We start from the raw sequence: 27,753 nt of genomic DNA on the forward strand, positions 1-27,753 counted from the left end.
TTGGCAGAGGAGATTGTAACCTCTTGTACTTTCCCGAATAAAGAGCACATATTCTGGATATTTCCAGCTTCATACTGCAATATTTTCAGTACTTAAAGAACAATAGTAAAAGGGTTTGTTTGTTTTTCACTCCAACTATTCTAATTGCTTGCAATATCCTAAGATCAATGCTCATTTTGCAGATGCCACATATGTAGCAAGTCTGAATTTTTTTGACAAGAGTTGGCACATCAGCCATGCAAATGTCACAATTTAACTCCATCTAATACCTACTGTGCTGCTCTATTGTAACTCTATCTGCTCTTTAGCTCATTTAACCTTTTTCCTGCAACTCTACTTCAAGCTTCTTCACTGAAATACATTTTGTGTTAAAACCAGAGACATAAAAATATTCAGTTTAAATCATAAACTGCAGAATGTAGTGGTAAATGTTAAATCTCAGGAAGGGGACGGGCTTCATGTCTACTTGGAAGGAGAAGGCTTGCTCTGAGAAGTGCCAGTTCTGCAACTTCCTCTGTAGGAAGTGCCAGTTCTGCACCTTCCTTTTCTAGCTTTTGGAAGTGTGAATAAATGATGTTTTTTTTAATTACAGGAATGGGGTTGAATATAACAATATGTTGCTTGTACAGTTATCACCAATGACGAGCTATGGCTGATACAGACAGCATTTAAACACTTGCTTTGGTGCTTCCAACGATACTGCCAAACCCCATTTCTATGTAGAGAAACTCATGTATATCAATGCAGCCTAGAAAGGCAGAACCAAGTGGCCCAGCCCAGCAGCATGATACATACATGATTACCTTGACTGGAGCTGACAGGACGAGGCAGAGAAGGAGAGGAAGGATGTACAGTAAGAGAAGAACAGTTTGATTTTGAACTGGCAGCAGAAAGCTTGGGCTCTTCAGTGATCTAAGAAACAAAAAGGAAGGGCTAGGAGCAAAGGTTACAAAGCATCCCTATCCTGAAGGCAAGTTCACTAGCAAAAAGCCTATTTTGTGCACACAGATGCAGGGCTGTGACAAAACAACCTAATAACCAAACAGCTTCTTTTGCAAGAGATGGGAAACTGGGAACACTGAGCTGTCAGAGCTTTAACAAGCCAGGCACTATCTTTCAATGGATAAATCAACTTCAGTACCCAAAGAAAACTCTGATATAACGCATTTTTAAAAATTTTTAAATAAGAATTCCTAGAGTAAGTGGCCCCTAACCAATATTTTCCAGAAGTTAACAATTGCATAATTGTTTCTTTCTATACATTCAAGTTTGATTTCTTTTTGCCCAATGATAAGAACATAACATGGATGTATGTCAACAAAAACTGGCTATCAGAAACAACTTCTAGTTACATAAAAGATAATTTGTTGCCAGTGATCCCTTTTGTATAGAATTTAAAAAATATATTTATTTTATGGTTCAATTTTTATACCACCTTTCATAAGGCATACAGACAGGTTCCTTACCTGTAACTGGTGATCTGGAAGTGATCTGTTGTAGTCATAAGGAAATGGGTTCTGCGCCTGCGCAGGGACCTCACGGGCTGATTGAATAGCTCCTCATGACACTCCACCTGCATGTGCTGTGCTGAGATTGTTAAAAGTGGAGATTGGGGCGTCTCTCCCTCAGTTTCTTGCAGACTGCTCATGGTGACAATCTGCAACTTCAATCGAGGTTCCTTTCCGCTTTCAAGGACTGCAGCGGGTGGTGCTTATGACTACAACAGATCACTTCCAGATCATAAGTTACAGATAAGCAACCTGTTTCTGGATCGTGATCCGTTGTAATCATAAGGAAATGGGTGATTAGCTAGCTCCTTCCTTTGGATGTGGGTGCAGTCGACCCTAAGTTTACGCTAACACCATCTTCAAAACATTTCTTCTGAAATTTGCCTCCTGAGCCATCCTCAAATCTATTGCATAATGCCTGATGAACGGCTGTTGTGAGGATCATGTGGCTGCCATGCAGATATCTGACATCTTGATGCCCAATAGGTGGGCCGCCGCCGCTGCATATGCCCTGGTTGAGTGTGCACGAACTGTCTTGGGAGGTGCAACCCCCTGACACTCATATGCCAGGAATATCAGCTCCACTAACCAATGCGCTAGGCGTTGGCGAGAAATTGGGCGGCCCTTGCACTTGCCCTTGTATCCCACTGTGACCATTGTGCGTGACTCTCTCTCAGCCAGGTGTTTAAAGGCGCTTAACTGCTGCTGCGTCACCACCGTAGTTTTCTCAAAGATCTCATTGAATTTCCACTGGAACTCCTCAGGCGTCATGGATGCAGAATCCAGTAAGAGGGAATCCCATAACAGGTGATTATAGCGCACCATGCACACCGCTTAATTAGCAATTTTTATTGCCAGGCTAGCAGTGCTATAGATCTTACTTCCCATCACGCCTATTTTCCGTCCCTCCTTATCTCCAGGTGTCATGTGGCGGTGATCACCTCGTGATGTCACGCAGTCCACGACCAACAAATTGGGAACTGGATGATGCAAGAGGTAAGCATTTTCTTCCTCACGGATCCTATATAAGTTTTCAAGCCACTTAGAAGTGGGGGTTGACACATGGAGGACATCCCATGCCTTCTGGGCAGCTTTGCTAATCACTGGGATCATTGCGAGAGCCACGGGATGGGAAGTTTTAGACTTGCGCATCATGTTGTACACCGAGTCCACAACATCTGCATCTGGGGATTTGAGATCCATACCCAAAGCCTCTGTGATATCTCTTATCAGGGCATGGTAAGCTTTCAATTCTTCTGTTGGCCAAGTTGAAAGTTGAGGGGGCACACAGAGGATTGTACCTCCGGCTGACATCATCATCTGAATCCCCATCATCGGACACCTCCTCCTCCGCTGAACTGTCATCCGGTGAGGAGGGCTCATCTGGAGGCGGAGGACTAGATTTTTTCTTCCTCTTCCCAGCTGGTTTTTCCTGTGGCTGGGGAGTAGTAGGCATCGCATCCTGCGTAAAAGACTGAGGTGGCTGATCCTGAGCTGGCTGCTCCTGAGGAACCACAACAGGGAGTTCTGCAGGTCGCTGGCGCTACTCCCTACACGCAGCAGGCAGGACTTGCTGTGCCTTCCAACGAAGGTAGTCTGCATAATCGTCTGGTACCGCATGGAGAAAACCTCAAGAGTGAGCTGGTACTGATGGAGGTAAGCAGACACCCTGACTTTCCAACTGCCCCAGCGCCACTGAAATCGGCATTCTCACTTCAGGCTGGGCCGGAATGTGCTGCACTCTGAATGGTGAAATAGCCAGCATTCTTGGCCAGGGCATGGGCGCATCAACCTCCTGTTCAATGTTGAGTCTGTGCTCAGAAAATCATGAAACGTCAACCCTGACAGAGTGCTCGTTGCCGAGTCCAAGAGATCTTGCAAAGTAGGCTGCTCTTCCTGATGTCTCCCACTAGTGACCGCAGGCTCAGCCACCCACCTATGGGTCTCAGGTTTTGCAGGGTCGATGGCGACTGAATTGGAATGTGTGCCAGGGAAAGCAAAATGGTAGATTCTCGTTGCCAACGCCTGAACAGGCGTCCTTCGCAATGTCGAAGCAGCCGCAGCTGATGTTGAAGCAGCTGCAGTCGTTTTCGAAGCTAGAGTCACTATTAGCTGTCTTGACATCCATGTCAGAGCCGTCCATGTCAGAGCCGGTGGCTTCACCATCGAAGTTGAGGAGACAGCAGCTGTAGATGCTGGCAAAACTGATGTCAGTGCCAATGTTGATGTCATGGGCTGGCCGTGGTGGTCAGATGTCGATGCCTCCCATGATCTCGACCTCGATACCGACTCATCTGAGTCGCCTTCGAAAATCTGCACCAAAGCTGGCGAGGGGGTTCGATGTTTACTGGCCGGTAACATAGCGCCCTCATCGGAATCGCTCTCCGATTCCCGTCGGCGCTTATGTTCTCCATGTCTATGTTTTTTCTTCGAGACATCGGACGGCATCTTAAACACTCCCGACTTGGAGTGAGCTGCTACCGCGGTTTTAGATTGTTGGAGCACAGTTCCGCGGGCTCCCAGGCTAACCTTCAACATCGATTTTTTCATCCCCTCCCCCCCTTCATCTGATGAAGACAAACTGGGCCGCGGAGTTGGCAAGCGAAGCGCGTCATCGTATAACGCCGCCCGAAGACGGAGTGCTCAATTCTGCCACGTCTGCTTTGAAAAAGAGCAGCAAATCTTACAATCAGAAGTATTATGCTCCTCCCCAAGGCACATTAAGCAAGCGTCATGGAGGTCTGTGGAAGGGAGCTTAGCCTGGCACTTAACACAGAGCTTGAATGTCTTTTTCGCCTCCATAGCACTGATCAGTTTTATTATTTAAGTCTAGTCAGAAAGCAAAGCGAGTCCGTTTTCCAATCCACAGTCAAGTCACAGAACAACAAGAAAGTCCCGAACAATGCCAAAAACGTTATCCAAATCCAATCCGTATACGAAGTCCAAGGACAAAACCAGAGAATTAACTTTATACCGAGGAGCTATCACAACGAGGTCTGAATGCTTAGGCAGTCAAAGAGAAACTGAGGGAGAGATGCCCCAACCGCCACTTTTAACAATCTCAGCATAGCACGTGTGGGCGGGGCGGGGCAAGATGAGGAGCTATTCAATCAGCCCACGAGGTCCCTGCACAGGCGCAGAACCCATTTCCTTATGATTACAACGGATCACGATCCAGATCAAGGCGGTTTTTTAAAGTTTATACAATAGAACTGCATAAAAATCACATTTAAAACCTTAGAATAAGTTAAACAGTAAAAACCATAAAACACCAAAATACAACAACCAAAAGAGACAAGACGGAAGCAGGAGAGCTGAGAGAAAATAAAACAAATATCATGGTCACATTAAATCTTTGAGTTCTGAAGTATTTACTACTATTAAGGCTACATGAACATGCAAAAGCAAGCCTAAGCTTTAGATTCACATCCCCTTGGTACATTATCACACTAAAATATTTTGGTGCCCAAAATTCATTAAAAGTTCCTGCTCACATTCTCCAGTTGGATTTTTACTGAAGGTCCACAAAGGGAGAAAATGACCATGACTAAACCCAAATTCCATAATAATCTATGAACAAATGTCTTCAAATGAATTCAGTGCTTCCAATACATTAACTTGCCTTCTGGCTACATAAAGCTAATTAAAAAAAATTGTACTGAACTGATTTTATAGTTTTATTGCATTTTGGATAGCCTTGACTCAGATTCTCACCTTTTTATCAGAGTTATTCATTCGGTACTTTACGTCTTTGGCTTTTTGGATAGCCTTTAACACTTCTACAGTATCAAGTTCCTTTTCAGTGGTTGCAGTACTATCCAAACAGACCTGAAGAGCACCAAGAAACCAATCATAATTAATCCTCAACAGATAATGTGAGACTGACAGACAAACTGCCGTATCTATCTATATATTAACCACCCCCGCTGCAGCCACGACCAAGGAAAATGTGGGCCAGCAGCAGCTGGAGGTGCCTGGAGGAGAAGACACAGAAAGGAAGCCGCCCTGGTGGTGTCAGCGAGATTGGGGCCGGTCAACTGCCACTGCTGCTCCTGCAGGGAGGAGGCGGCAAGGGCAGAGTAAGCTTTTAACCATTCCGGTTCGAGGGCTTGGGATGGGGGCGAGTTAAAACTTATTTATTTAACCTTTAGAAACTGCCATTATGGGATAGAATGGCAGTGGCAGGGATGAGTCCGGCAGGTCACAGCACTCCAGCAGCGCTGGCGGCAGAGAGGGGAGACCGAGGTTGGGATGGTGGCAAAAGCTCCTTCCGTGGGCCTGCCTGCTGCCCAAATGACAAGTCAGGCTGGTTTAGGCCCATTTTGGGGCACTCTGCATGTGCAGGGAGAGCCCAAATGGGCCAAAAAAGGCCTGACTGACATTTGTGCAGCAGGCAGGTCCACAGCAGAAGCTTGAACTTCATTGAACTCGGGCCCTGCGAGGAGGGGGAGGAGTGGGACTCAGGAGAGGGGGGAGGTCTCTGGAGTGAGGGGGCTATAGCAGGGGGTTGAGAAGAGCAATCTACTAGCGTGCAGATGCTCTGCGCTGCTCAAACTAGTTTACTTGAATCCAAAATTTTTTTCAAGTTCTTTCATTTTAGAAATCAGGGGGTCATCTTAAATTGGGAGTCCTCTTCCTTCTGGGTAAATAAGGGTATAACCTATATTTAACCTCTGTTTTTCAAAGGGGCTCATCTTAAATTCAGAGTCATCTTGTATTTGGGTAAATATGGTAAACCAAACTAACTCCCAGAAAATATCTATCAATGCAAGAATTAAAGCAACTCAATACTAAAATAATTAAGACTAAACAAGTCAGTAGAATACTAAACGTATAGCCAGTCATCTGAACTTGAAGATGACATTTATCATGTGAACATGTTCAAATGGGCAAAGTACCAATCTAGCTTATATTGAGTCAAACCATTGAATCCAATACTGTAAACTGTCTGGCTTTTCTGGGTCTCAGGCAGATCTCTTTCCCCAGCCTTACTATCAGAGACCTTTATTTAAGTGAAAATGCTGGGGACTAAACCTAGGACCCTCTGTATGCAAAATACCACAAAGGGCCCTCCTCCTTTTTAAAAGAAGTGTCATACAGCCTTGTTACTCAATGAAAGCTGTCATTTTTTTTTGCTTCATACATTATACATTGAAATGAAATATGGAGATAATCCATGAAACATGAGAAGATTTACCTCTGAGGCTCTGTCCCCAAATTGAGCTAGCACCTTGGTCCTGTAATCGGGAATAATACTCAAAGGATTGTTGGATAAGGCAACCTTTTCCAAGCATGGAAGGCCTCCTAAGTTCCTTATTTCATCAATCTGAAAAGCATAAGCATACACTTGTATTTAAAATAGCTAATGAAGATTATCAACTATAGCTTTCAAGTGTACACAAAAAAAATCTATTTTTTTATTATTCTGTGGCCAGGAACCCCAAATTATGTAAGAAGAACAAATTAGTAGAAGTCTGGTTATTCTGTATATCTTATTCCAGATTGATTTTTTTGCATGTTCAGAATAGGATTATTATCAGGGGCTAGCTAGAATGATGTGTCTGAAGGCAAATAGGCTCAAGAACGCATCCAGAGATGCTGAGTTTTTAGAAACCACAGCTTTCATATTTTGAAAATTTTTGCTGTACCACAAGGATTAGAATCTTGCTCTTATTCAAAAAAGGGAAACTGCGTTGTCAGAAACAGGAACCAGATCACATGAATTTGAAGGCTATTCAAATTCCTAGACTTTTGAGCATAATTGACCATATTGGTTAAAAGTGCTTTTTTCACCAAGAATGCTAAAAATACCTGTTCTACTTTGTTGTTGCTAAGATCCAGGTTGACCAAGGAATAGAGTTTGTTGAGGCCACAAAGCCTTTCCAGATGATTCCCTGCTAAATTAAGAGTTTTGATGTTCCCAATTTTTGTGTGAATGCCTTCTAATGTTTCAAGTTTATTATAAGACAGATCCAGATGAATGAGGTTGTAGAGGTGCTGCAAACAGAAGGCAAAAGCAAATCCTATCACACATCAATTGATATCCTGAGGGTTAAGTAAATCTTCTATCTATATAATTAATTATGTATCCGGCGCTAATCCCATGTGTGGCAGCTCTTGCGAGAGTTCGGAGAGCTGCTGGATAGCCATGGGGGCAGGGGGAGAGAAAATGGTGGCAGCCAGCTAGCAGGTCAGGAGTTAATGGTGGCAGCCAGTCAATGGCCGGCTGGCCGGGGAAATGACGGCACTGGCAGGCGGAGTAGGCGGGGCGGTCAGTGGGAGGTTGGGCGGCCGGTGGCTGGGCAGCTGAGAAGCAACCGGCCAGAAAGCAGAAAGTTCAGTCAGCCAGGTGGAGGGGGGGCGGGGGGAGAGAAGAAGCCAGAAAGCGGGGGTGGGGGGTGGGAATAAGCGGCCAGCCAGAAAGCGGCAGAGGGTGGAGAAAATGGCAGTGTTGGGTGGGTGGGCTGGGAGCAGGTGGCGGCAGGCTGGCCCGGCCGCCGGGAATTGCCGGACAGGCGGGGGGAGGGAGCAGGCCGGCTGTCTGGCCAGCCCACCAGCCAGAAAATGTGGGTGGGTTGTGGGGGAGAGAAGCGGGCCGGGAGGCGGAGGCACAGATGCGCGGCACCCGGCCCAGCTAGTTCTTAATATTTGTGTAAGACTCTTGAGCATTACTGGTATAAAAAGTCACTAAACATGATTCAAGAAGAGACTCTATGGTTTCCTGAGTCACTTTAATGGTCAGTTCGGACCAACGGACCTTCTATTGACAAAAACTAATTAAAAATTGACAATGAAAGAAGATTATAATGCCTCCAGGTCTCAAACATTAAAAGAAAAATGCAGACAATTGAAGCAAACTACAATTTACGTTCTGAGTGCATTGTTGCAATTAATCTTAACAGTAGTCTTGGTAATCATGACAGTTACGCCATTTCCCAAAAGAAAGGTAACCAAAAAAGCATCAATATTAAATCATAAAGAAGAATCTTACATTCCACCCTTCTCCAACAAAGAGAACTCAACCACCAAAGATTCAAAACTAACCTGTAAATTCTCCACTAGTGGTACATCATTGTGGCTCAAATCCAGGAACTCTATCTTCGGCATCAGTTTCTAGAACAAAAGAAAGAGTGGCTTTTTGCCTAAATACTGAGAAACACCTCATTTGAATCCATGCCAGATTCAAACAACTATGCATTTTTTGTACTGTACATACAAGAGAGTTGTGGACTTGTCTCTCTCAAACAACAGGCAAAAGGACGCAAGGAAAACCTCTTTTGAAACATAGTGAAATTTCAAAAGCAGTTTAAGATATGGCATGTCAAAATTTGAAAAGCAAACAAAATCTGTGCATTTTAGGTATGCCTAAAATTGCACTTTGTATCCTAGCTAACACTCAAAAGCCTCAATATTTCATAGTATGCCACTGTCAATAGGCAAAATATACACTCCCACCCTGCTCCGTGTAAATCACTGCAGTTAATCACCAAATTTTCTCATGAGGTCTTACCACAGAATCATCAATTTGAGTGATGCTATTGTGACTCATATCTAAGGTGGTTAAAGTTCTCCATGTTGGAATAACTGCTGTTACCGGGCAACTTGAAGGTGCGCCCTCTGGCTCCCACTCATCAAATTCATAGGCCTCAGGTACTAGAACCTCCTATACAACACACACATGGAGAAATGGTTAATGGAACTTTCTAATTATCTTTCTAGCATACCCCAAACCCCTAAAGAACTCCTTAACAATTATTACAACCAGAAGGAAACTTCTTAAAATGTGGTATAACCTGTGCTCTTTGACAGATTAAAAGTGCAAACCTATACATACTGTGGAATGGTGAGGCTGGGCCCAAGTGGCAGTGGACTGTTGTGGAAGAATCAAGTGGGACCCAGGGAGTCATCAGCCTAGCCTGCTGCACCCAAGGAGTAATGATGGGACTTAGTGCAGGCGCATCTCCAGATCTGCCAAACACACATCTGACGATGCTTCCTGAGAAATTGAGCCAAGTCGGAAGAGCAACCAATCAGGCTACGGAGCCGCAATTCAAAAGGAAGTAATGTATGCCAGAGGGATGGTGCACGGGCTGGTCCCTGATGAAATTGAAAAGGTGGGAGAATTTCAGAGAGGGATCAAATTCACCCTCTGCCTTCCAGGTTGAGCTTCCTCGGGAGGAAGGATGCTGACCAGAAGACAATCCTTCTATAAACCCCTTCCCATAAGATGCTATTGTTGGGGGGAAGCTGGTTTGAGGTAACATTGGTGTGGGGTCTCAAAGAACTTGCCACCTTCTGAAAGCAAAGAGGGAGGGTGAGTGCCTTAAATAAACCTGTTGCTGAACATTCTGTCATTGGTCTGGTTTATGACTCCAGTCTCATGCAACCCAGTGGGCTTCCCAATCCCTTAGATGTTGAACAGTGATGTCACACACACTTACTAAGAAGTAAAATCCCATTGACCTCAGTAAGACTGACTTAACAAGTAAAAATATTTAGGACAGCTGCAGAACTCTCTTACCAAGTCATCACCCCATGTTCTGCTGGACACAGAATCATTTATGAGAGGTTATTGAGAGATATTAAAAACAGATAAATCTGACTGAATTTGACCCATCTTCTCACTAAGTTAAACAATAAACAATCCAAAGTATATGCAAAGTTTGTATACAAAACTGTACAGTGGTGACTTCTGTTTGGTACTCCCCACTTGTATAAGTGGGAGTATAACTGTATACAGTATAACTGTATAAAGCACTCATTTCATTTCAAATGTTGAATCTAGTTAAATTACTATTGCTTAAAGTAAGAATGAAATAACACAAACATTAAAGGTCTGAATGTGCAATGAGTCTTGTTTATAACCTTCATATTAATGCAGTTTTTATAGAATTGCTTGATGTACATGTTTTTATTATATACTTCATTACACAGAACTTTAAAACTCGTTTTCATGGAACGGGGGGTGTGAGTGGAAGAAGATGATGAGCCTTTAGACTCCCCCTGCACCAAACAACAGCCTCTCCTGCTCCATGGCAAACTGCTTTTGAAACTTCAACAGCAGTTGCGATTTTGTGTATGCACGTGTGTGAGATGTCTACATTTCTAAAAGTGAACTAGCCTGACCAGCCTCTTACATGAGCCTAACCAGCTCTTTGGATCCTAGCCACTGCCTTCATCCTCTACCAGTTACCTGCATTGTGTTCGCTGTTCACATTTGAGCATGACAAACAGAAGGAACTCAAGGAGCGGGCTTCACTTTATGATGTGGGCAAAACCTATACACAACGTACATGATCAGCATGTAATACACTTACAAATGTACATGCAAATCTGGGTCTTACCATCATTGAGGTTGCTGAAAACTGAACACTCAGCGTTGCTAAAGTGTGCTTTGAGGACGTCAGTCCTTTAATAAGTTTTGCACCACAGTGATTTATCTGTTGAAAACATACAACATAAAAGGAAAATAAAACAGCTGTACTGGAATACAAAATTCCTATTCAATATGGAAGGAGGAAACAGGGATGGTAGCATAGAACTCTCTTGGTTGTAGGAAGTTTAACAATAAAGTTGTTTTGTAGTACTTCACTCAAGTCCTTTTTCAGAAATATGACAACTAGAAAGGTTAAGCAACGGATCCCGTTCCAATCACTAACAGCTTAGAAGCAAAAGAAGAAACCACCAACAAACACTGTTCCCTCTAAGGCGTTTGTGTGTGCGCACGCTCACAGGTTTTCTGATGTACGCTCAGTTAATTTTAGGTCCTGCTCAGGTTGAATTAGGAAGGCCCCACTCTGAATGCATGTGTGCACACAGTGCCTTGCTACTGCTGCCCAGAACAAAACTCATTCTGCCCAGAGATGAAAAAACTAGAGGGACCACTGCCACTAAACGCTATATAATTCAAAGAAAAAATAACCCTCAAAATACAGCTAGCTAAAAAGATAGCTTATGTAGGCATGGCAGTTCCATTTTAGAAAAAAGATGGACTGGGATCCAAAGCTCAGTGGTAGGGTACATGCATAAAGACTCAAGTTCAATACCTGGCAACTCAAGACAAAGGGATAATAAGTGGCAGGGTGGACAAAAATACTGTCAGGGCCATGGAGAGCTTTGCCAGTCACAGCAGATCATCTATTTATTTATTATTTAATTTAATTTATATTCCACATGACTCCAAAGGTTCTAGGCGGTTCACAAAAACAAACACAAGAAAAACAAAATAGCCAGCGTAGCATAGAGGTTAGAATGTTTGACTAGAATCGGGAAGACCCGAGTTTGAATCCCCATTCAACCATGAAACTCACTGCGTGATTCTGGGCCAATCATGTATATCTCAGCCTAACCTACCTCACAAGGTTGTTATGAATATAAACATACGCATGAGCTCTCAGCTCCCTGGAGGAAAAGTGGGATAGAAATGTAATGTAATGTAATAAATAATAGAAAATAATAAAACAAACTATTAAAAACAGCAGTTTAAAAATTTAAAATAATGCTGGCTTAGATGGAGAAATAGTCTAACAGTGTAAGCATAAGTTCACAAAACCAAAACATTTGGATGACCTGCTCTTAAGTAATTTCTAGAAATCTACATATTAAAACTAATTTTAAGCATACCTGTATTTGATGAAGAGATTTAAATATTGATAAGTCAAATGGCAAAAGATGTTCCTGAATATTACTGGTTCCAAAAGGTCCACCTGTGCCAGTTATCTAACAACAAAAATAGTATTAAATATACAGTAGAAGGTACCTCTTCAGCAAACAGAGTACCCATCAAGCTTTGAGGAATAAATGATCCATCAAGCTATGCAGAATAAATGATCCACAAATCTTTAAAACCATCATAACTGGCAAATATAAAAAAGCAGACTATTACTATTTATGATATTTATACACAATGTAATATTGAGCATTCCACAGCAGAGTCTACAGCTACAGCACACATAAACAGCTAAGCTAAGGCTGCCACCTTGTGCTTATATATTATAGCACATGGAGTTAAAATAAAAATGCTGAGATTTAGAGATCCCTTTTTTGGATCAAAGATTGGTAGTTTCCATTTTATAAAGAAAGCTGAAGATGGTTTTTTTAAATAAAGATTTTTTTAAAAAAACCTAATCTGAATTATGCCAAGGTCTAAAAATAACAGTGGACAATTATTCTATAGTTATTATTCTATTAATTAATAGATAAGTCCAATACGGAAGCCCTGCTCAGGTTTTAGTCGGTAACAAGTAAGAAAAATATTTGTGTTCCCTCAAGAGCTTGGAATGGAACATAAATACCTGGAACTTTCGGTTGGAACAACCAGTTGGGCCAATTGTTCTGACGGAATGAACTTTCTCTGAGTTGGAACATTCCAAGCGCCATTTTAGACTCCAAAATGGTGCTCCTCTGGCCTCTGTGCATATGCGGCAGCTATTTGCACGGTGGCGCTGACTGCGCAAATGTCTGCTGTGCATGCACAGAGGCCAGAAGAGCATCATTTTGGAGTCTAAAATGGCACTAGGAACATTCCGACTCAGAAGAGGGTCGTTCTGTTCCAAGCTTGGAACAGGCCTTACATTTGAAGGGCATTTTGTTCCGAGCTCAGAATACCCAAAACAGCCTGTTTCGTGTAGGAACGTTCTGTTGCCAGAATATTCTGCACATCCCTATTATTTCTAAGTAAAACAAATGAAATCTACTTTCAGCTTCTTTTAACATGGTGGTTCTTACCTAGGTCCCCCTTCCCATGTGCTGTGAATTTAGTATGTATCCAGCTGTCTACACATGCAAAGGGGTGATGCCTATACTTTGAGTGATCACCATCTTGAAAAAAGATGGTAAATCAACAAAACAAAAACACAGCGAGGTTATTCACACATGTTTTCAGAACTGGGCTAAGGGAACCCAGCCCAGTTCTGCATGTGTGTGTGAACCACTGGGATCGGGTCGATCCTGGTGGCTCCCCAGCGGCAAACCCGCCTATTCAGCCACCCTACTAAATGAGGTTAAGGGAGCAAGTGCTCACTTAACTCCATTTAGTTGCTCATGTGCTAGCTATGCCTTATTGCAGCCGTGGCTGCCACACTTGGGGAAGGGAGGGGGGATCCCAACAATGCACTGCACACTTGCTCAGTGCATTCTCGGAGCTCCGAGGGGCGGGGTGAAGTACAGCGGCGCGTCCCAGCACCCCGACCCTCGGAGCAGCCTTTGGTTGCCTGTAACCTGTTCTCCCACAGACCACCCCGGAGCCCTTCTCACAAATCGCGAGAAGAAGCTCAGGATCTCCTAGGACCTCATCCCATATGCTCTGAATTTGATTTGTAAACACAAATAATTCCACAGAATTATTAGCAGTAATTACTACCTCTTTTCCCACCATCTATAGAAAAAACAAGCAGAATACACCACAGAGAAAGATAAGGCCAGTTGGGACACCAATATATTGCCTTGAAAAAACAGGCTATGAAAAAATAAAGTAGTGAGGTACTTTATTCAACCCAGCAGTCATTTTAAGGAGCAGATAAGATTCAGCCAGTTTACTGAGAAACAACTAGAACTGAAAAGCCAAGGAAGCAAAGACAGTAGCTTAAGAATAGGAGAGAGAAGACCTTAAAAGTGCACTATGAGCACTATATTAAGGAACAGTGTTTGAGTGTTAAGACTTTTTTTTCACAGGCAGCTGATTCAATCAGCTCAAGGGATAGTTAAAACAATCTTGTATGCTAACTGACAGTGTGCTGAGCAGTGTTCCCTCTAACAGGGGTTCGGGTTCCCAGATGTTATTGACTACAATTCGCAGAATCCCCAGCTGCAATGGCTTTTGCTTGGGGAGTATGGGAGTTGTAGTCAACAACATCTGAGAATCTCTGTTAGAGGGAACACTGGTGCTGAGCCTTAATATACTGCTCTGAGTGCACTCTTGTAATCTCCTCTCTCCTTCGTTCCTAGTGCTAAAAAAGCAACTAAAAATGTATACTATAACATGTTACCTTTAAATATTTGAGTCTACATGTGAAATCCAGGATGTGACCTAGATCCGTTTTGGCATCTCCATTTGCACACGTAGGTTTTCCCTGACACAGCTGTTGAGTAACAGCATATAACTGCAAAGGTCTAATGTTAAAGACCTCACCAGCCATAAGCAACTGCTCTCCTGAAAAACAACACACACGATTTGGTCATGTATTCACCAATATAAATGAGAGAATAATAAAATAGAAATACTGTGAACTGTTGGGTGGCTTATAAGTGGATGAAATCTTAAGCAAAATGTATTCTTGCCAATTCTAACAAGGATTTGAAAAGTTTAACCAGGATTTCTACATATGAGAATGCTTAATATCAATTTAGATACATAACCACTTAATGAAGTCGAACACAAAAGGGTGACAATTTTAGCGGGGGAAACCTTCAAAAAGGATTTTAAACATCTCCTTGAACAATAATTTTGAATCTCTCTAACTTGTTTAAGCAAAAACTTCACCATCTCACATCACAGGTGCTACCACATACCAATCAGTATTAGGTAGAAGGAAGATGCAACAAATAATTGTAAAATGAAAATCACCTCCCACCAAAGAACACATCTCATTGGGTCATTTAACCACATCTCTAAATAGGTTATATAGATGCACCAAAAAGCCAGCTATAGGTGCTAACAATTCTATAAAATCTAGAATTAGAATACCTTTGTGAAAGAGTTCTTCAGCTAATGCAGCTGTGATCCCGATGATTTCCTATAAAGAACAAGGCATTGAAACAAAAATGTTTGCTAACTTAGTTCTATGCCAACAGCTCCTAAGACATTCCTTCATTTCTCCTTAAAAATGAATAAAATAGGGATTACTAACTTGGTTAAATTAAGAATCCAGTCAGAATATATTGCACATAATTAAGTTTTAAAGAATCTAAAATACTGAAAGTACAGCTATGCCAGGGCAATTCAAAAGCTGACGTCCTGACTAAAGAAATGTGTGTGTAAGTAAGGTGTGCAGGCACACAGCATCACCCCCACACAACTTGTCCTGTTCTCCTGCGCTGCTGCACAAGGAGGCTAAGAGTCCTGAGTGCTCCCTGGAAGTGCTTGGTGAGATCAGAAACACATTGTTTAAACATCCCAACTATGTTTTTGAGCTTACTATGCTTCTGGAGCGCAGGGAGCACTCCAGACTGTTCGCACTTACACACAACAGTGTGAATATTAAAGGGTGGAGGAGTTGTGCAAGACATGCTGCTATCCACATGCCCCACTTACTTGCATGTTTTGTTAATCAGAATGTAAGCCAATGAAAACAGGGACACGGAGGTGAAAAATAAAAACAACAACCATAAGAACAGCCCTGCTGGATTAGGCCCAAGGCCTATCTAGTGCAGCATCCTGTTTCACACAGTGGCCCACCAGATGCCACTGGAAGCCTACAGGAAAGAGGTGAGGGCATGCCCTCTCCCCTGCTGTTGCTTCTCTGCAACTGGTATTGAGAGGCATCTTGCCTCTGAGGCTGAAGGTGGCCTATAGCCAATGGTCCCTCTAATTTTTTTAATCTCTGTGCGGAATGTGTTTTCTTCTGAGCGGCAGTATCAAGGCACTGCGTGCGCACCTGCATTCAGAATGAGGTTTCTTGATTCAACATGAGCGGGATCTAAATTGAACTGAGCGTAGCCAAAAACTTGTGAGCGCGCACATGCGCACGCCTTAGAGGGAACAGTGCCTATAGACACCAACTAGTAGCCACTGATAAGACTACTAGTTTTGAAGCCTTCCAAAATAGTGGCCATCACCACATCCCATGGAAGAGAAATCCATAGAGCACTGTGTGAAAAAGTACTTCCTTTTGTTGGTCCTAAATTTCCTGGCCATCAGTTTCATGGGATGACCCCTGGTTCTAATGTTGTGAGAGAGGGAGAAATTTTTCCCCTCTGTTCACTCTCTCTACTGCATGCATAACTTTATATACCTTCATTATGTCTACCAGTGTGTGTGGACTGAGGGTTTGCAGTTTGGTCTGAGTCCAGACCTAACTGTGGGTCTGCGAACTGCTTTGGTCCAGCTCGGGCCAACCATAAACAGGTTTGGTGGTTCGAGGGCAGTGCTGGGGGGCAGTGGGTGAGAGGCACCTTTACAAGTAAATAAGCAGGACTGTACTGGAGGTAATGCTGCTCCAGGAAGCTTCCTGTTGCAGTGGCATTTCCCCCAGCAGCCCATGTGCTGCGTGGCTCCAGCACTCACCTGGCCTCTGCATATGTCACTGTGCAGGCTGCTGGGGTGGGGTGGGGGAGTGTTGCCACACCAGGAAGCTTCCTGGAGCGGCGTCATCTCCAATAAAAATCTGCTTATTTACTTTTAAAGGTGCCTCTTGCTGCCACCTCCCTCACCCTCGAACCAGTTTTTGGATGGCCTGAGCTGGACTAAACTGATTCACGGAACCCAGACCGAACCACAAACCCTCAGTCTGCACATATCCCCAATCATGTCTCTCCATAGTTGTCTCTTTTCCAAACTAGAAAGCTCCAGTTGTGTAGCCTTGCCTCCAGGCCCATAATCATCTTGGTTGCCTGCTCTGCACCTTTTCCACTTCTACAATGTCCTTCCAAAGAGATGGTGACCAGAATTCCACGCAGTACTCCAAATGTGGCCACATCATAAGATTTGTATAAGGGCATTATAATATTAGCATTTTTATTTTTAATCCCCTTCCTGGTGATCCCCAAAATGGCATTTGCCTTTTTCACAGCTCTTGTGCACTGAGTCAACACTTTCAATGACCTGTCCACCACGACCCCAAGATCCCTCTCCTGGAGCATTTTCAGAAAGCAGGTTTACTACAAGTCCAAATTTGCCCCCAAAAAACCTGATGCAAAAAATGGATTTTTTTTTAACCCCAGACATAAATTGGGCTTTGCTCTAACAGGCAATGAAAAACTCTAATCGTGTGTGAAGTCCCTGATAGCTTGCAGGGACTTTGGGGTAAATCTGGCCAATATGTGAACGCACACCTTCCATTCTGAAGGAGAAGTGAGCTAAAAGCCCCATCTGGAAATTCTCCTGGTCGATCACCGACAGCACATTAGTGTATATGGGAAGTTGGGGTTTTTTGCCCCAATATGCATCACTTTACACTTGCATACACTGAAGTGCATTTGCCATTTTGTCGGCCACTCACCCTGTTTGGAGAGATCCTTCTGGAACTCCTCACAATGTGTTCTAGATTTCACTAACCCTAAATAGCTCAGTGTCATCTGCAAATTTGACCACTTTGTTGCTTACCCCAACTTCTAGATCATTTATGACTAAGCTAAAGAGCATTGGTGCCAGTATAGATCTCTGGGGAACCCCACTTCTTAATTAAATCCATTGTGAAAGCTATCCATTTATTCCTGCCCTCTGTTTCCTGTCCTTCAACCAGTTACCAATCCACACTTATCCCATGACTACTAAGTTTACCCAAGAGCCTTTGATGAGGAACTTTGATGGGGAACTAGAAATGGGAAAACGTATCAACAGAAAGCGCCTATGAAGCGCCTATGTTGCCCACTCACCCTGTTTGGAGAGATCCTTCTGGAACTCCTCACAATGTGAGGATAAATACAATAAAACAAATGACTAGAAATCAAGTAATGCATTCAAGGTGACTCATTTAAACAATTAGGTATATCATATTGAGGAAACAGCTTATGGTAGTGGTTTTCCATGTTTTCTATCTTCAGGGGGCTCTCTCTCTCTCAGCTGGAGAGAGGTACTGAGGGACCTCTGAATGTTGCAGAGATTTCTGACAATAGGAGAGAGCTCCAAGGCACAAACTTAGATCATATGGCCTATTAAGCCTCACTATCAACCCATTCAAATTAAGGGCATGCTCTAGAAGACTTCTATCCTGTGGGCAGCACACTTCAGAGGAATATTGGTGCTGGTGGACAAGGTATATCTCAGGAAACCCTGTCTTTTATTACTGATCTTCTCATTGAGGAACTCTGAGGAATTGAGAACTGAGAACCATTCTATGGAACAGATTGAAAGCCACTGCCTTAGTATATTATCCTAGGACAGAATTAATTGCTTCCTCCTTGCTTTCAAGGATTAATATAACGAACTCAATGCCTATTTTAATTGCCCTATAACACACACAAAAAGAAACCTAATGCATGCAAATAAACCAGAAGGGAATAGAGTAGAGCCAGGAATAAAGCAGATGGAAACACATGACAGCTGGTCAAAAGACACTAAGGGAGATAGCATACACCAACGCAGGTAAGAGACTTACATAAGAAGATAAGAACATCCCTGCTGGATCAGGCCCAAGGCCTATCTAGTTCAGCATCCTGTTTCACACAGTGGCCCATCAGATTCCTCTGGGGAGTCCACAGGCAAGAGGTATGTGCATGCCCTCTGTCCTGCAGTTGCTCGCCTGCAACTGGTATTGAGAGGCATCATACCTCTGAGGCTGGAGGTGGCCCACAGCCTCCAGAATAGTAGCCATTGATAGACCTGTCCTCCATGAATTTGTTTAACCCTCTTTTAAAGCCATCCAAGCTGGTGGCCATCACCACATCCCATGGCAAAGAATTCCATAGATTAATTAGGCACTGTGTGAAAAAGTACTTTCCTCTTGTTGGTCCTAAATTTCCCAACCTTCAGTTTCATAGGATGACCCCCACCCCCGGTTCTAGTGTTATGTGAAAGGGAGAAGAATTTCTCTCTATCCACTTTCTCCACACCATGCATGATTTTAGAGACCTCTATCAACTCTCCCCGATGATGATAAATCATCTTTTTTCTAAACTAAAAAGCCCCAGGTGTTGTAGCCTAGCCTCATAAGGAAGCTGCTCCAGGCTGCCCTCTTCTGCACCTTTTCCAGTTCTACAATATCTTTCTTAAGATACAGTTACCAATGCAGTACTCCAGATGTGGCCGCATCATAGATTTGTGTAAGGGCCTTATATTAGCATTTTTATTTTCAATCCCCTTCCTAATGATTCCTAGCATGTAATCAGCCTTTTTCATAGCTGCCATGCAAAGTCGACCGTTTTTATTAATTTATTAATTTATTTTTACACTTATATCCTCTCAATATAGTTCCAATATAGTTTCAATGAGCTGTCCACCACAACCCCAAGAGCTCTCTCCTGGTCAGTCACCGACAGCGCAGATCCCATCAGCGTATATGTGAAGTTGGGGACTTGGCATATAGATGTTTATATAACGATGCCAGAAGCCTCCGAGCCAAGATTGGTGAGCTCGAGTGCTTGGTTGCTAATGAAAACATATAGTTGGCATAAGAGACACCTGGTGGAATGGTGAGAACCAGTAGGACACTGTTATTCCCAGATACAAACTCTACAGAAAGGACAGGGAGGGACGGATTAGGGGTGGTATAGCACTATATATTAAAGAAGAGACAGAATTCAACAAGCTAGAAAACCCAGGAGGACTGGAGTCCTCCACAGAAGAATTATGTGTGACAATACGAGGATTGAAGGGCAATATGTTACTAGGGATGTGTTATCACCCTCCAGATCAAAATGCTGAGAGTGATATGGAGTTGGAGAAGCAAGTTAGAGAGGTGTCAAAGAGAAATAGAGCTGTAATATAATAAATGTTATATAATATATATTCATATGTCTATTAATATATGTAATGCAATATAAACTTGAGCTTTTATATGGGGTCCCTCAGGGCTCCATATTGTCTCCAATGCTTTTGAACATCTACATGAAGCCGCTGGGAGAGATCATCCGGGGATTTGGTGCTGGGTGCTATCAGTACGCCGATGACACCCAAATCTATTTCTCCATGTCAACTTCATCAGGAGAAGGCATATCCTCCCTGAATGCCTGCCTGGAGGTGGTAATGGGCTGGATGAGGGATAACAAACTGAAACTGAATCCAGACAAGATGGAAGTACTTGTGTGCCGTTGTTACTCAGGAAACGATATTGACTTGCCTGTTCTAGATGGGTCACACTTCCTCAGAAGGAACAGGTACGCAGTCTGGGAATGCTTCTGGATTCATGCCTCTCCCTGGTTTCTCAGGTTGAGGCAGTGGCCACAAGTGCTCTTTATCAGCTTCGGTTGATACACCAGCTGCATCCGTTTCTTGAGATTCATGACCTCAGAACAGTAGTACATTTGCTGATAACGGCCAGACTTGATTACTGCAATGCGCTCTATGTGGGGCTGCCTTTGTACGTAGTCCGGAAACTACAATTAGTACAGAACGCAGTAGTCAGGTTGGTCTCCGGGTCATCTCGAAGAGAACATATTACTCCTATATTACAGGAGTTACACTGGCTGCCAATAGGTTTCCGGGAAAAATACAAAGTGCTGGTTATAACCTATAAAGCCCTAAACAGCTTAGGCCCATGGTATTTAAGAGAGCGACTTCTTCTGCATGATCCCCATTGTCCACTGCATTTGTCAGGGGAGGCCCATCTGTGGCTACCTTCAAGTTGTTTGGTGGCCACTCAGGGATGGGCCTTCTCAGTTGTCACTCCAAGACTTTGCAATGCACTTCCCGCTGACATAGGACTCTCCCCAGCTCTAGCTTTTTAAAAAGATCTTTGAAGACTCATCTTTTTAACCAGGCCTTCTAGCTTTTGTAATTTTAAATACTGAAAATTGTTTTTGTTTTTAGGCAGCTTTTTGGAGTTTTAATTGATTTTAATGTTTTGTGTTTTTGTATTGTTTTATGATTGTGAACTGCCCCAAGACTTTGGTTTGGGGCAGTATAGAAATGTATTAAATAAATAATAAATAATAATAATGGGTGACTTCAATTACTCTCTCACAGACTGGGCAAATTCGTGTGTGTGTATTGACAGAGAGGCCAAATTTCTAGACATGTTAAATGACTGTCCTTAGAACAGTTGGTCACAGAACCAATCAGAGAGAAGGCAACCTTGGACTTAATCCTAAGTGATGTCCGGGTCCTGGTGCAAGATGGCAGAGTTGCAGAACCACTGGAGAACTGAGATCCTAGTATGATCCAATTCAGTTTATATGCACTTTGAACATTGCCAAGAAGTCCAACACAGATGTGTTGCACTTCAGAAGAGGAAAAAATGAAGGGACTGGTATAAAGGAAGCTGAAAGGGAATGTCTGGAGGGTCAAATCACTCCAGAAAGCATGGAACTTATTCAAAACCACAATAATAGTAATAACTGAACCACAAGCTCAGTTGGAATGCATACCAAGAAGGAGGAAAGATACCACCAAGTTCAGGATGATACCAGCATGGCTAACAAGTAGAGTCAGGGAAGCTATAAAAGGGAAGAAGACTTCCTTCAGAAAATTGAAGTCCTGCCCAAATGAAGAAAACAGAAAGGAACATAAACTCTGGCAAAAGAAATGCAAGGAGACAACAAGGGATGCAAAAAGAGTTTGAGGAGCATATAGGTAGAAGTGTCATGGGGAATAACAAACATTTCTTTAAATATTCTAAAATTAGGGCAGAGTCTGTTATCCAGCAACTCCTCTTATGTGGTCAGACTGGATCACCTTCAGTTTGTGAGTCCAGAATATGTAGACAAGCTGTTTCAGATGGTGCATCCTACCACCTGCTCTCTTGACCCTTGCCCAACTTGACTTATTTTATCTAAAAATCAGATTATTGGAGAGGGTCTGGTAAACATAATAAATGCTCCTTGAGAAAGGGTAGGATGCCTCCTTGTCTTAAATTATGGTTTACATAGAAAGAAATGAAAATAAGATGATGCCCTGTCCTAGAATCTTCAAACACAGCAGCCACTGGAAAAACACTGTGCTGGGGTTAGATAGGGACAGTTACTCTTCCCTTGCAACTTATAAGCGAGTCACCACTTTAAAAGGTACCTGTCTGCTCAGTTAGCAGGGGCCAGTTTGATATCTCTCAAGGACTTTCTGGTGTCACTCACAAGGCAGCATTCATCAAAAGCTGTTCTTTATTCTATCTTCCTCCTCCCTCTGCTTTTTCACTCACATTCCAAAACCCTCCAACTGTTAGGCTATCCAAGCCTCCACTCCTTCCCTCTCCCTCTCTTTTCCTGGAAGTTGCCTTCATTCCCTGTGCAACCAAGATTACACTGAAGTTAGCAAATACCTTGTTTTCACATTGAGCCTCTGCCTTGTACAAAAATCAGAATACCCCAACATTGTCTTGCCACCATCTGGACTGTGATCCGTTCGTTATTCAACTGGTTATTAAAACCAATAAAATTTGGTTTTAGTAATTTCTCATTTTGGTACATGTAAGTAGCAAGCATGGTAACAAGGAACAGGCTTAAACTACAATCCATCACAGAGTTATGCATACTTAAGCCTCACTGATTTTAACACAAATCAACTGTGCATATCTGCACGAGACTGTGGCCTTGGTTTCCCAAGTATATCATAATGAATATTCCAATTTTTAATGCTGCAAAACTACTTGGATGTGGAGAGCCCACATCTTTTCACATTCCCTTAATGCTTTAAAAATAGGATGCTGCATTGCTTTTGGTTATTGATGTTGGAAGGCTACTCTGTGAAGAGCAGACACAGCTGAGAAGGTGAGCAAGCTTTTCTAAACATCTAGCCTTTTCCCCTTCAGACAAACTAACAGGAAGAGGGAAGATATTCAGGGGCTGTTTCTCTTTAAGGGGTAGGTCTTAGTCTGTGTGCATGTGTGTGTGTGTGATTTGCTAGGGTTAGAGTTTCCCAGCACTAGGATTTGCTAGGGCTACCAAACTCCAGTGTTTTACTTTGTCCCTGCCTGGAGGGGGTGGAGTCAGCTGGGGCTGGGAGAGGCCCCACATTCCTTTGACTCACATCCTGTGTCTCAGCTGGAAGGCCACTCTACATAACAGGTGAAGGCCTGAGAGCATAGCGAACGGGGATAGCAAACAGGACGTAGGAGTTTTGCAGGAGCTTAGCGGGAAGTGTGTGGGGAAGCCTGGAACAAGCCCCTGTGATCACAAGGAGCCTGGTGGAGAAGAGAACATAAGTACAAATCCCTCCCTCGTATCCCTCATATTCTTGGGAAAGGCTGTTTGGACAGATAAATAGCTGACCATTACAGCTGAGACCTATCCTTCTAATAAGCTATCTCTAAATACTGTAAACAGCCAACAAAAACAGTATGAAGACAGAAGGCCAGCAGGGGAAGGGGCACTTCCCAGTGTATTGCACAGAGTGCTACATGTATGACTATTTGCCTCATGGGCAGAAGCCATGGGTGTGTGCTCGGTGCAAGGAGCTCCTGGCTCTCAGGGAACAAATCTGTTCCCTTGAGACCAAGGTGGCAGATCTGGAAATGCTCAGAGAGACAGAGGCATGTGGACAAGACCTTCAGGGATGTAATAGAGGCATCCCACTCCAGGGCTGGTAGCTCCTCTGCTGTCAGGGAGAATGAAGGTCTTGGGCAAGGAGGACATCGGTCTGAGGAAGAGGGAAATGCTCCTTTAGAAGGGACCCCTTCCATGGATGATGAGCCCATATCCTCTAGTACAGGGAATACTCCTCTGGGGGGTGGGGGCCTCCTTGAAGTGGGTGATTCGATCATTAGACGTACAGAGAGATGGGTTTGTGACCTACGTGTTGACTGCACGGTGACTTGCCTGCCTGGTGCGAAGGTTGCAGACATTAAACAGCGTCTAGATAGGCTGTTAGGCAGTGCTGGGGAGGAGACAGCTGTTGTGGTGCACATCGGCACCAACGATGTGGGGAAATGAAGTCGGGAGGTCCTGGAAGCCAAATTTAGGCTGATAGGTAGCATTTTGAAGTCCAGGACCCACAAGGTAGAATTCTCAGAAATACTACCTGTTCCATGGGCAGGTACAGTGAGACAGGCAGAGCTGAGGGGTTTCAATGCGTGGATGAGACGTTGGTGCCGGGAGGAGGGGTTAGATTTGTTAGGCACTGGGATACACTTTTGGGCAAGCAAGGCCTGTACAAAAGGGATGGGCTGAACTTGAACCAAGATGGAACCAGACTGCTGGCGCTTAAAATCAAAAAGGTTGCAGAGCAGCTTTTAAAATGACGCTTGAGGAACAGCCGATGGGAGCTGGGCAGTATGCCGTTTGGCAAAAGCCAAGTGTGAGGGTGCAAAGCATTCAGATAAAACAGAAGGGGACAGAGCAGTACCGCATAAAGAAGAGACGGGAGCCTGTGCCAGCAGGCCAAAGAATCAAAAGAATAGCATACATCAGGTGAGAGATTCAGTGTATAGGTGCTCATATATAGGTGCTCAACCCAAGGGTTGCTTCCCGCTTGACAAGGACATCTGAGGGGGCCCTGCTCCGGGTGCCGACAATGAGGGAGGCCCGGCTGTCGTGCACTCGGGACAGGGCCTTCTCTGTTGCTGCCCCCAGACTCTGGAATGCTCTCCCAGTGGCCATTCGTTCCTCGGACTCCATCACGGCTTTTAGAAAGCTTTTAAAGACTTGGCTTTTTACCCAGGCTTTTACATGATCATTTTCTACTGTGGCTTCTCTGTGTTTTTATTTGTTGTATTGTTTTTATGCCTGTTTTTATATGTTTTTATACTTTTAACATGATGTTTTTATTGTCTTTTTATTGTATGTTTTTAACTTTTGTAAACCACCTTGGGGTTATCTTTTTAACGAAAGGTGGTATATAAATGCAAAAATAAAAATAAATAAATAAATAAATAAGCCAATGCCAGAAGCCTCCGAGCCAAGATGGGTGAGCTGGAGTGCTTGGTTGCTAACGCAGAAATAGATATAGTGGGTATAACAGAATCATGGTGGAACAGTGAGAACAAGTGGGACACTGTTATCCCTGGGTATAAACACTATAGAAAGGCCAGGGAGGGGCACCTTGGAGGAGGGGTAGCACTGTATGTTAAAGAAGGGATAGAATCTAACAAGCTAGAAAACCTAAGTGGACTGGAGTCCTCCACAGAAACCCTGTGGGTGACAAGGCCTGAAAGGGCACGTGCAACTGGGGATGTGCTATCGCCTCCGGATCAAAACGCTGACAGTGACTGGGAGTTGCAGGAGGAAATCAGGGAGGCGTCAAGGAGAGGTAGGGCTGTAATTATGGGTGACTTCAATTACCCACACATAGACTGGGTAAATTCACAATACGGTCAGGACAAAGAGGTCAAATTTCTAGATACGCTAAATGACTGTGCCTTAGAACAGTTGGTCTTGGAACCAACCAGAGAGAAAGCGACCTTGGACTTAATTCTGAGTGGCACCCAGGACCTGGTGTGTGATGTCAGTGTCATCGACCCTTTAGGGAACAGTGACCATAGTGCCATCAAATTCAGCATACATGTGGGGAGAGAATCACCAATGATGTCTAACACAGACATTTTGAATTTCAGAAGAGGAAACTTCTCCAAAATGAGGAGTATGGACAAAGAGGAGTCAGGACAAAGTGAAAAGAAAGCTGAGGGGGAAAATCAGGAGAGTCACTTTGCTCCAGAGAGCATGGAGTTTACTCAAAACCACAATACTAGAAGCCCAGTTAGATTGTATACCCAAAAGGAGGAAAGGTACTGCTAAGTCCAGGAAGATGCCAGCATGGCTAACAGGTACTGTCAAGGAAGCCATAAAAGGGAAGAAGACTTCCTTCCGAAATTGGAAGGCCTGTCCAAATGAAGAGAACAGAAAGGAACACAAACTCTGGCAAGAGAAATGCAAGGTGACCATAAGGGAGGCAAAGAGAGAGTCTGAGGAACATTTAGCCAAAAGTATCAAGGGGAATAACAAAAACTTATTTAAATACATCAGAAGCAGCAAACCTGCCAGGGAGGCGGTTGGACCATTAGACAATGAGGGAGTGAAAGGGATTATTAAGGAGGATATGGAGGTTGCAGAGAAGCTTAATGAGTTCTTTGCGTCCGTCTTCACGGCAGAGGATACTGAGCATATACCTGTTCCTGAACCAGGCTTATCTAGGATGGAGGCTAGAGAGCTGAGTCAGATAGAAGTGACAAGAGATGATGTTCTAAACTGTCTGGAAAAACTGAAAGCTAACAAATCACCAGGGCCGGCTGGCATCCATCCAAGAGTCCTCAAATAACCCAAATGTGAAATTGCCGACCTCCTTGCTAAAATATTTAACTTATCCCTGAAATTGGGCTCTGTACCAGAGGACTGGAGAGTAGCAAATGTGACACCGATTTTCAAAAAGGGATCCAGAGGCGATCCAGGAATTTACAGGCTGGTTAGCCTAACGTTCGTTCCAGGCAAATTACTGGAAAGCATCCTCAAGGAAAAAACTGTAAAGCACAAGGAAGAACAGGCCCTGCTGGGAGTGAGCCAGCATGGCTTCCAAAAAGGTAAATCTTGCCTCACCAACCTTTTGGAGTTCCTTGAGAGTGTCAGCAAGTGTGTGGATCAAGCTAATCCAGTTGACATAGTATACCTGGACTTCCAAAAAGCGTTCGACAAAGTTCCTCATCAAAGACTCCTGAGGAAACTTAGCAGTCATGGGATAAGGGGACAAGTACATGTGTGGATTGCTAACTGGTTGAAAGACAGGAAACAGAGGGTAGGTATAAATGGAGACTTTTCACAATGGAGGGAAGTAAGAAGTGGGGTCCCCCAGGGATCTGTACTGGGACCGGTGCTTTTTAATTTATTCATAAATGATCTAGAAGCAGGGGTAAGCAGTGAGGTGGCTAAATTTGCAGATGATATCAAACTCTTCCGCGTAGTAAAATCCATAACTGATTGTGAGGAGCTCAAAAAGGATCTCTCCAGACTGTGGGAGTGGGCGACAAAATGGCAAATGCGATTCAATGTTAGCAAGTGTAAAGTGATGCACATTGGGACGAAAAACCCCAACTTCAAGTATATGCTGATGGGATCCGACCTGTCAGTGACAGACCAGGAGAGGGATCTTGGGGTCATGGTGGACAGCTCATTGAAAGTGTCGACTCAATGTGCGGCAGCTGTGAAAGGCCAATTCCATACTAGGGTTCATTAGGAAGGGGATTGAAAATAAAATAGATAATATTATAATGCCCTTATACAAAACTATGGTGCGACCACACTTGGAGTACTGCGTACAATTCTGGTTACATCTTAAAAAGGACATTCTAGAAGTGGAAAAGGTATAGAAGAGGGCAACCAAGATGATCAGGGGTCTAGAGCACCTTTCTTATGAGGCAAGACTACAACACCTGGGGCTTTTTAATTTAAAAAAAAGACGACTGTGGGGAGACATGATAGAAGTCTATAAAATCATGCATGGTGTGGAGAAAGTGGAGAGAGAGAAATTCTTCTCCCTCTCACACAACACTAGAACCAGGGGTCACTCCATGAA

General features: G+C 43.6%; 1 protein-coding gene across 4 annotated transcripts in view; it reads right to left on the reverse strand.

Moving 5' to 3' along the window:
• NISCH (nischarin) overlaps window positions 1–27,753 on the reverse strand; it is a 59,549-nt gene that overhangs the window by 20,624 nt on the left and 11,172 nt on the right. For 3 of the 4 annotated variants that reach the window (XR_008315809.1, XM_053294302.1, XM_053294303.1), the window contains 10 exons: window positions 15,193–15,241; window positions 14,495–14,658; window positions 12,132–12,227; window positions 10,853–10,948; window positions 9,019–9,171; window positions 8,553–8,621; window positions 7,320–7,505; window positions 6,706–6,834; window positions 5,223–5,336; window positions 804–912 (listed from right to left, as the gene is read on the reverse strand). Coding sequence is in view for 2 of the 4 variants with exons in the window: in XM_053294302.1 (XP_053150277.1) it covers window positions 804–912; window positions 5,223–5,336; window positions 6,706–6,834; window positions 7,320–7,505; window positions 8,553–8,621; window positions 9,019–9,171; window positions 10,853–10,948; window positions 12,132–12,227; window positions 14,495–14,658; window positions 15,193–15,241 (1,165 nt within the window). In the remaining 2 variants the exon portion in view is untranslated. Of the gene's footprint in view, window positions 1–795; window positions 913–5,222; window positions 5,337–6,705; window positions 6,835–7,319; window positions 7,506–8,552; window positions 8,622–9,018; window positions 9,172–10,852; window positions 10,949–12,131; window positions 12,228–14,494; window positions 14,659–15,192; window positions 15,242–27,753 lie in introns of all 4 variants that reach the window. The other variant, XR_008315810.1, reaches the window with a different exon arrangement.

Source organism: Hemicordylus capensis, chromosome 2, assembly GCF_027244095.1.
Source record: "Hemicordylus capensis ecotype Gifberg chromosome 2, rHemCap1.1.pri, whole genome shotgun sequence".
Classification (NCBI taxonomy): Eukaryota; Metazoa; Chordata; class Lepidosauria; order Squamata; family Cordylidae; genus Hemicordylus; species Hemicordylus capensis.